The 10,381-nt window shown below is 34.7% G+C and overlaps 1 protein-coding gene across 1 annotated transcript; it reads right to left on the bottom strand.

The window, feature by feature from the left end:
- Positions 1–719: 719 nt before the first annotated feature.
- Positions 720–9,664, bottom strand: LOC145568912 (putative dolichyl pyrophosphate Man9GlcNAc2 alpha-1,3-glucosyltransferase). Its single transcript, XM_081628296.1, has 7 exons — positions 9,507–9,664; positions 3,743–4,231; positions 3,469–3,652; positions 3,208–3,315; positions 2,307–2,468; positions 1,490–1,742; positions 720–1,389 (listed from the first exon to the last, which is right to left on the bottom strand). The coding sequence occupies exons 2-7, from the start codon at positions 4,138–4,140 to the stop codon at positions 944–946; spliced, it is 1,551 nt and encodes a 516-aa protein (XP_081484422.1). The 5' UTR covers positions 4,141–4,231; positions 9,507–9,664; the 3' UTR covers positions 720–943.
- Between the last annotated feature and the right edge of the window lie 717 nt (positions 9,665–10,381).

Here is a 10,381-nt window from a genome sequence, read left to right on the forward strand (position 1 = left end):
TCTTCATCGTTCCTTCTACGTATCATTTTTATGTCATTAAATAAACAGGGTACACATTCTTTCTTTATGAGTTATTTTGCACTCGTCTAGGACGGGTAGGAGTTACCAGTTGCAAACATCTAGTTGGTCCACAACTTACAATGAGGAAACGAGGCAGCCGGGCATAGCTATTTGTCGACATATACTAGTTTAGTTTTGTTAAAATCTTGAGGATTAGGTCAGGATTGTTATTTGTAGATCCTAAGTCGGTAGTCCGCTAGTCCCTATTCTTTATCAACTAAAGGTAGAGTAAGGCTATCCTAACTTTTATCAATCAAAGCTCGTCGGTTTGAGGTTTTACCATTACGTCTATGACAAGTCGACAATAGATCTTCCTCTCAACCAGTTTGAGTTTTACTTATCTTCAAAACTAACTTGCTTCAAGCAAATACATAAACAATTTCATTACTACACCTACCAAACCGGCTATTGTCTGTAGCTTTATCACAGGATCATTGTGATTGCAAGTGTACACTAATTATACTCTTACTGAACTGAGAATCAATTATACTTCAAGGGCATAACCGCATAAATACCTTCAATTGTCACAATACTTCGAAGTATAGCTAAAGGAAGCAAATAGTCATAATCCGACCAAGCAATTGTCACTAAGAGAAGTTGGCAAGCATCATAAGGTTAATTCTCTTTGGATGTTTGTGAAATAGAGATGTTTATAAATGTACATGGAATAGAAATTTCATACAAGATGATAAGCCTAGTACACTGTCAATAAATTGACTGGAACTAAAGAAACAAGGCCAGGGTATGTCTGTACAAAGAAATCAAAAAGCGTGATGCTCCAAATCTGAAATTTCTGTAACGCTTAAACTTATATTCATCAACAATATATCATTAAAACAGCATATTTACATGTCATATTAGAAACAATCAATCATAAACGAGATCAACGAAGTTTCTTATCCTTTTCTAATGAAGTAGGCTGTTTATGCAGCAGCCATTGCTTCGTATTGGTATAAAGTGCAAGCCAAACAAACTGGGAGAAGCAAACAGACATAATTATAGCTTCAAATAGGAAAGGATACCTTTTTGGAGGATTCATAACCATGTAAACTACGTGGAGCACGAAAGAGCAAAAAATAAGAAGGCTCGTGACTAATGATTTGAAGGTGACAAATGATCTGATCTTCCCTGAGTCTTTCTTCCGGGGAGCATAAAAGAGGAGGTAGAAGAGAGAGAAGAGTGCAATGTATGCCAAAACAAGCCGATCACGACATAGGAGTGGAAACATCGAGAATAACCCAAAATGAGTTAACCATCTGAAAACCAACGGTTCTTCAAGAGCCAAAAGACTTGCTGGCAGAAGAGGCAGTAAAATTGACTTCTCGTGGACTGCAGAATTATAGCCACAAATATAAGATGTTCAGCAATAATAAGTGCTAAAATCATCAAAATGCAATGGTCAATAAGATGAAAGTGAATTAAAGCTTACCTTGAAATGAAAACAAATAAAATGAGAAGGAACTATTAAGTAAGGCATAGAGGAATCCTTTGTTACTTGGATCCTTTATTTGCTGAACCATTGAAGGCAAACAAGTTGACACGGTGGCTACAAGGCTAATAAGCCTCGAGGACTGGTTATCAAAAACTTTCTTCCACTTAATTAGAATTGATGTAGTGCACCAAAAGTTGGCAACATAATCCTCATAAATTCCCCTCTCAAAGGGAGCAAGACGGGCCAGAACCTGCACATTTTAAAAATTTAATAAGAAGACCACGGTTTTATTGATTTAGAAGTACAGTCAGTTGGTCACACAATATTATAAAATGTTTGTCATCAAGAACCCAATTTGCAACCAACACGTGTTGTTTATCTAATGTTTCATTTTAGAGGTTTCTTCCAAATGGAAAAGGAGGAAAAATTTCATCATAGGTTTCAAGGAGAGAGGATAGTATCCAATCAAATGTAAGCCAGAGTCAAACCACTTTCAAACTATTACATATTCTTAACCTACAAAAATAAGTGGAAACTCCAAGAAACTTATATACTTTGCATACGACAAGGCAATTAGAAACAAATCATAAGATAATCATGTGTATCAGCAGTTTAAATGTAACAATTAAGCAAAAGCATGATGCCTCCACTTATTTAACACACTTTATTAAACCGAAGAGTTTACATGCGAAAAAAGAAGAGATCAGTCAAATCACTCTGCATTCATCCATAATTATGAGCAAGTATAAACAGCAATATATACCATCTAACATCAACTTAGCAGAAGAGCATGAGAAGGTTTACTGTTTTATACTTCTAAAAAGGCTTCTTTTGAATGCAGATATGGCCACCAGACTACAACAAATGTTCCAATGACAACCAAGGCCAGTTTTGACACTTCAAGGAAAGGATTGCGACGCCTTAAGCATCTACCAAGGAGATGGCTGAAAAATGCTGGAGCAAAGTATGCACTCATCTGTCGAAACAATGAATTAAACAACTTCAAAACACAAGAAAAGACGGCTGTAACACAAGTCAATTTAATTTTAAGGCAGAGACCTTAACATGTTCTTGGCTATGCCAAACAGGGATTGAATGCAAAGGCTCATTCTTAATTAAGCAAAGAAAATTTGAATTAAAACTTAAATCAATTTTTTCTCTACACTTTGTATCTCCTATAATACATGAAGTCATCAACTAATTCATATTTTAAAGCGCACGCTACATTTTCTTAAGAAGAATGGCGGCCCAATTTCTACTTTATTCTGAGTACAAATTAACTAAAAACAAGGGAAATAGGTTGCTAACAACAAACATGTAAGACAAGGATAACCAGCATCCTTGTTAAATTACTTTTTGGCTTTACAAGCAATGCATAAATCCAAGTCGTCACTCAAAAGCACTTCATGCATTAATGATTAAATTTTGGAGCATATCAAGCAAAGGATTTGGATAGTTTTGTATGCAGTGGCCAAACTTGCATCCAAAAAGAAAATATAATTGTTTGGGAAAATAGCAGGTAGGGAAAATTTTGAGTCATGACATAAATTCATAATATTGAGGTCTCAAACATTAGACCAATGTTAGTATGAAATTCCAATCCCTTACGCATCACTTTAAATTAAACAGAAAAAAGGTTGGATTGGTTTTGCCAGGGCCAACCAAGTTTAGGCCCTGCTCTCATGGGGTCACTGGACTAAGGGATAAGGAAGCACCTGCTTATGGCTCAAAGCAAGAGTAAACAAAGCACAAGCTACCAGCTCTCTACTAGAGATAATAGCCGCAACGGCACCAATAGTGAGACCCAAGCTGATACAGTTGAACTGGAAAATAACATAAAGTTGTTGAGTCAATACAAACTGGAAAATAAAATAAAGTTGATTAATCAATACAAACTGGAAAATAACATAAAGTTGATGAGTCAATACCAATTAACATTTAGTATCAAAATTATGACTGGAAAAGGGGAGACGAACCTGGAAATGACCATGGTCTATAACAATAAGACATGGATTCATTAAAATCATTGCCACAAGCCAAGCTACATCACTCTGATGCCTACGAGGGCGGCTAGCACTATATGATAGAACAAAGTAAAATACGGCGGGAAGGAACACCAATATGTCAGAAGATAAGACTATCCATCTCATCAGCAACTTTCTACAGGAAATGGAGAAACAATTAGTTCAAAAGGCAACTTCTAGTCTTCCACTGAAGGATCCTTCGAGGAATCTGCCAGAAACAACTCACCCAAGATAAGACTCGTGACCACGAGAAGTGAAAAGGGAAACAGATTCAGAGAGGAATGACTTCAAGAAGATGCCGTGAACATAGCTCTGATACGCAGTCGGTGGAGGGTAGTCGAGGCCCCAGTAGCTCAAGTCATTGGCAGTGCTATTACGATACCATTCCTTAACAGGAAGATTAGTAGTAATCTCCATCCAATGCCTCTGGGCTTCAAAATCGCCAAATTTTGGGGGATTTCCAGCACCAGAGTAAGGATGAAGTGAAACAGCTATCCTAACTAACAATGCAAATAGGGAGATGCACAAGAATGAGGCTCCCAAACCTTTGTTAAGTAACCACGACCATGGATTTTCGTCATTCTGATCAATAATAATGACCTTTCTTTCCTTTTTGTTTCCCATCTCGCACTGCCTAGCTCACCGTCTCCTTTATGACAAAACACCGGATTTTTACATCATCTCGGCAAACCAATCATGGTTTTTCAAGAAAGGCCTAGAAGTACAAAGATTCAATGTGTTGAAACATAGTATTCCTAGAGAAAGATAAATACAACATACGAAACTCGGAGCTAAATAATTAATCTAATCCATTAAAAAAAAAAATGAGTGAAAAAGACATAGAAATATCATCGGTCATTCATTCCTATAATTATGGAACGCTATTATATGGGATAATGTTGCAATTATCAATCTATGTCAATAGTCTAATATCAATAGTATAATGCCAATTTTTGCACAACATTATTGAGACAAAACAATAAATGTAGTAATCAATATCCAATAACAGGACAAAATGACCAACATTTCAAAATCGAATTCTTGAAAAGGTTTGTGTTTTTTGGACCATCAAATGGCATTTCTCTTCAATTAGATTTTCACAAATTTGATGAAACATATAACATTAACATCTTTATTATTTGAAACTAAAAGCATAAATCAGGTATTAGCAAGTAACAATCGCAAATTCACAATTCCACAACATTTAAGTAACAAGCTACATTGATAATCAATCCAACATAGAAGAACCCTAAATTGGATAAAAGTCATAAAACTGACTAATAACACTATATTGTGAAATTAATTGACATTTGATGATTTAAAAAAAGGAGATCTTACTTCAGAAGTTGCTTCAATGGAGGAGAGAAAGCTGAAACTCTTTGAATAGTACGCTAGATTCAACCAACAAAATGTTGTTATGTAATTTTTGTTATTTGGAGTTGGGGAGAGAATGTCGACTTAATCGACAGTACATGGCGGAGGGGTATTTTGGGGTTTTGGGGGCTGTGTCGAATAAATATAAAAATGCTTGTTTGGTTAACGATAAAAAGAACTTAATTCGGGGCATAGTGAGGAAATTGGAAATTTGTGAGCATTTAACCTTTTTAAAAACTATGAAAAATAGACCATCGAACCTCTCTAGTCAATAAAAATTTACGTGAATGTTAATTTTTGATATTAGGGACCAAACAATTTTAGGAATCTTTAAAATTTACTCGTAATAAGGAGAGTAATTTATGTTGGAATGCAACTTGCTATAAAAATAAATATAGAGGTTCATTTTTTAAAAAGGGTAAGAACAGAGGGGGGAGCCAAGTCCATCTTAATGATAAACATAGGGCGTTTATCTAATGGCATTATATTAAATATAAGGTGTTCGGAATCACGTCAGAGTATTAAAAAAATATTTCTTTCAACTTTTTTGAGCTTTAAATCTAAATATGGACAGCGTTAACTCCAACCTTCATCACCTTCATCTCCTCCACCCATCTTCTTCTTCCTCCCTTAATTCACACCGGTCTGCCATTGAAGGACCCAGAGCTTTCCTTCACCTCCCACCTTCTTCTTCTTCATCCTTGATCACCCACCCTCCACCCGCCACCGAACTAAACGAAAACCCTAAGGTGAAAGGGATAAACTAAGGGCAAGGTCATAGGGTAAGGGTGATATTTACCTCCATTGAAGCTTTTCCCTAAGCTTGAATTTCTGTATTGAAGCTTCTAAAATTCCCAGTGAAGCTGTCGAATTTAATTTCCTCCATTAACGGCTTACCTCAAGCTTAACGGTGTTGTTGAAATTACAAACTTATCCATGCTTAAATATGTGAATGGACAATTATACCCTTAGATAAACACTTCAAATTTATCATGAAGATAAACTTGTATTTTCCCGAACAAAAGGTCAAAAAATTGCATTAGGTAATATTAAGCTTCACAGGAGGAAAACCTAACACATGAAAAAAGAGTTGAATTTTTATGTCAACCAAACAACCTTTAAAATGTTGAGTTTGATAGGAGTACAGTACAACTTTACTAAAGGGATCTAATGTCTACTCCCTATTTTAATAATCACAATCCATGTATATATTTGTGAATATTTGTAAAAATGAGTTAATACATTTTAACTACTGAAAACTAGTAGAAAAACAAGATTAGAAGCCGTAGTAGTTTTGAGTTAATGTGCCAATGTACTATATGGTGTTCAACTTTGTCGATGCTACACTAAGATATAAGCTTTCCAATTTTATTATTATCTGTTGTAGTGTCCATAAAATTTGAATATCTTGAACTCTAAGATCTTGGAGCATATCCAAAAGATTTTGCATATCGATGAGGATTGTCATCGAGTGTGCGGAAGGCTATTGTAAGGTGAGCAAACAAGCCTCAGCTTTTCATATTAGGGGTGTAACTCCTGAAAGTGTGAAACCGAATGACCATAATTTTCCCTTCTATATGGACACTTTTGAATAGCATATGAAAATATAATTACAATGTAAGTGGAGTTTTTCGGAAATACTTCATAAAATTTTTGTGTACATTTGATTTACAATAATACTACAGCAGTGTTTAAACAGTTTTAAGGTATTGTAAGTTTTAGTTGATTTGAAATAACTTTTAACCTAATATGATTCCAATGTATATGGAAAATGAGAACTTTTATAAGGGTAATATAATTAATTAACACATTAATATTCAAATTTAACTAATTTAAAGAGGTTGACTTAATGAATAAAGCATAAAAGTACGTACTATGATAGAAAGTAACTATTTATACCGTTATACATAGTATAAAAGATTTTTTTCGTATTTATTTAGGATAAATTTTAATCATTCTAGAACAACTTCACAATGGATGTAGGATATTTATTATACACCCTTTATTTTTTAATGTACGGAGTAAATAAAATCAAATTAGTACGCCTTCACCCCTTAATAAAATGTCGTATTTAATTTTTGTGCACAATTTTCAAGAAACGACATTATTAAAATCTTAAATCACGTAGTAGCATCAGAAAATTTTCCTTACGTTTTTTTTAGGAGTTCTACTCGGTTTCTCTAGCTTAAAAAACATAGAAAAAATTAAATCGAGCACCATGCAAACTTTTAATTTATGCCATTAATGAGACCCATGAAATTTATCTTACCAAGATATGTTAACTCACACTAGGTGTAAGTAAATCAACCAACAAAAGAAGATACAAAAGTAAAGGAAAGGAAAATTCTAGCAGTAATTACAAATAATAAAATAATCAATGTTCCAGGCACAAACATAAAATATCTTCACATTGAGAAGCAATGAGAAAAATCAAGGACTCAATTTTCAAAGTGCAAATCTGAGATATTCATTTAGCAAGATTCTGGTATGGACACATGTTAACAGAATAATATATCTAGGGAGGAAATTAGTGGAACATTCCATTAGTTCTCTAATGGAGTAATGGAAAGAAAAATTTCATAAAGAATGACACACCACGTGACTTTTAGAAGCTTGCGTGTAAGATGATTATGCTATCTTTTCCTGACTGGGAGAGGGTTCTATAAGGACTATAACATGAAAAATAAGCATTCCTTTTCAGCCAGAGGTGAATGAACTAGAAGAAAAATCTATACTCTGCACTAATAAAGAATCCGAATTTTTATTTGGCCATTTCCACTAATCAAACTTAAAAGGTAATCAGCTATATACTCCGTGACTAAGTACACACAACAATTAAGAGTCCTCCTATCAAGTAGTTCTTTCATTTCTATTAGTTATTTTTAATAAAAAAATCTTCTATGTAAAGCCAGTGTTGAGTATTCTGCATGGATCACAAAAAATTTGCTACACCATACAGCCATACCCTAAACTATGGAAACTTTCGGCATATATTCTTTTTATTAATCTGCTGCAAAGAATTTTTAACGAATAAGCAGCAAAATCTGTTGCCAGACCAATTGAACTTTAGAGGGAAAAATTCCCACCAAAGAATTAAGCCACTTTCGATTTCCATCTCATGGTTTCCATTATCTTGCAGCTGTTTGATTTATTCTACTTTCAACTACAAACTTACCCCAAAATTGAAGAGCTAATGTGTCATCAATATTGAATAAAAAAAATTGTCAACATTTTAAGCAAGGAGCCACTTTTGATTTTCTTTTAATGGTTTTCATTATCTTGCTACAGTTGAGTTTTCTACTTTCAAGTTCCAACTATGAAGTATGAACTTGCCCCAAAATCGAAATGCTTGTGCGTCATCAAGATTGGATTCCTTCAAGCTCACTCCAAGCTATAGTGCAGTATAATATTACAAATTGGCAACATTTTATGCAAGGAGGTTAACACCTTATAAAAACTAGACAATTACAGAATTACTAATTACTGCTACTTAGGCCCCATTTGGTAGGGTGTAAAACGTTTTCAGATGAATATAGTTTTTCATGGAAAACCTTTTACATTGGAAAATTCATTTTTATTAAGGTTTTTCGTTGTGTGGTTGCATGTAAAAAGATTTTTCATTTTAAGCATTTTTCATTGTTTAGTTGAACTGAACATCAATTACTTCAATTGTGAGGGAAAATGTTTTCCCTCCACTTATGATGGAAAATGTTTTCCTTCTAAATTGGGGGAAAAATGTTTTCAATAAGGTGGAAAATGATTTTCCACCCCAAGTTTTACATTTTAATGTTTTACACCAAACCAAACAATGTAAAATGAGAGAACACTTTTCAGCGAAAATATTTTACGCCCTACCAAATGGAGCCTTAGTACCTTTACCTTTTTTGCCGAAAAGATAATAGGCATCTATTGGCAATTAGTTCACAATTTCACATTCACTAGTAGAAACTTAATGTAGTTGTAAGGTAATAAAAATATATGGAAGAGTAAATGAACAGAAGCTCACGCCTCACGGTATTTGAGAGATATTCCCCTCATAACTTAATATGACCAATAGGTGAGTTCCGATTACAAGAACTCAATCCCAGTAAACCAATCCAAGAATCAAAAACACTTTTCAGCCATAATTCATCTTCTAATAATCGAATCCGTGCAAATGCACAGCCATTAAACGGGAATTAATGTTGTATTGAAAATTAAGTAAACTAAACTAATTTATCGAATCAGTGAAAGGGGGTAAATCAGAGAAAGAGTGGCAGCCGCCCGAGAAAATGTCAATTTTCATAGCTCTATCCTACATTAAAGGTTATAAACAAAAGTCTGCAAAACATTAGAACCATATTGATTCCATTATCAAAAATTATCAAAATTAAGGTCGAAAAAATCGCATAAAATTCTCCAAAATCAAAATAAATTGCACACAGAAAAAATCGAACTACAAAATCAATCGTTAGAATGTTTCATAACTTGAGTAATTATAACTAAAAGTTCAATAGTCCACCTTAGATAAACCCTAAATCGACTCCTATACTAAAATTGACGACAGTGTGAAAATAAACCCTAGATTGTGAAACTTGATATGCAATGACTAAAAAAATAAAGGATAAAACCCTTACCTCAGAAGATGTATCAACGGAGGAGAGAAAGCTCAGACGCCGCTTCAATAGAGAATTCAGAGTACGCTTACAATGGGGGAGAAAGAAAGGGGGTGCAGCGTAAAAGTAAAAAGCTCAACAGAAAAGAAAATTGAAAACAAAAGAGGAAGATTAAGGACGCGCATTGACGGCTTGACGCATACAATCTCGACTTTCATATCTAAAATAAGAGCACCCCCGGCACATTTTCGTAAATAAATCAATAATAATAGAACTCATACGTTCATATCATATAACTAATATATAAAACTAAATTTTTAGCCAAGTCACGAGTAGGGATAGTAATCCGGTCCGGATCCGACCCTACTCCGCCCTAATCCGAGGTAAAAAATCTGCTCCGAGTCCGAGAAAAAAGTAATTCGACTCCGTTAAAATAATTCAACTCCGAGTTGGAGGAGGGTCGGCTCGTATCCTACAAAAAATCCAACTCCGACAAATGTCTGACTTTGACGGATTATCTGACTCCATCGTGGATTTTGGTGTGGGTCATGGTGGCATTGGGTGTGGGTTGTAAAGGCCCAAATAGCCAAATTTTCTCAAAGTACATTGAATAACTGAAAAAAACTCGAAATCGGGTCGGATCGGAGTCGGAGGTCAAATATTAAAGTCGGAGACGGAGTCGGAATCTCGGAGTCGGATGTCGAAGTCGGAGTCGGATTTAGCCTCCGACTTCCTGTAGGGTCGGAGTCGGATTTAGCATAATCCGTTTCGAGTCCGACCCGTTGCCATCCCTAGTCACGAGACATTGACACTTGGCATTTCAATTCATCGCCAAGTGTCCACCATGTAGGCAACAATTAATTATTAATTTTACACGTAGTAATATTTGAATCCTA

This window comes from Chenopodium album, chromosome 11 (genome assembly GCF_948465745.1).
Source record: "Chenopodium album chromosome 11, dcCheAlbu1.1, whole genome shotgun sequence".
Lineage (NCBI taxonomy): Eukaryota > Viridiplantae > Streptophyta > Magnoliopsida > Caryophyllales > Amaranthaceae > Chenopodium > Chenopodium album.

Excerpts from the sequence above, each read along its gene's own strand:
- LOC145568912 (XM_081628296.1), bottom strand. The coding sequence starts at position 4,140 with ATGGGAAACAAAAAGGAAAGAAAGGTCATTATTATTGATCAGAATGAC. Across the intron at positions 2,469-3,207 it reads TTGCTTTGAGCCATAAGCAG|ATGAGTGCATACTTTGCTCC; the intron begins GTGCTTCCTTAT and ends TTGTTTCGACAG. Across the intron at positions 1,390-1,489 it reads TTATTTGTTTTCATTTCAAG|TCCACGAGAAGTCAATTTTA; the intron begins GTAAGCTTTAAT and ends ATAATTCTGCAG.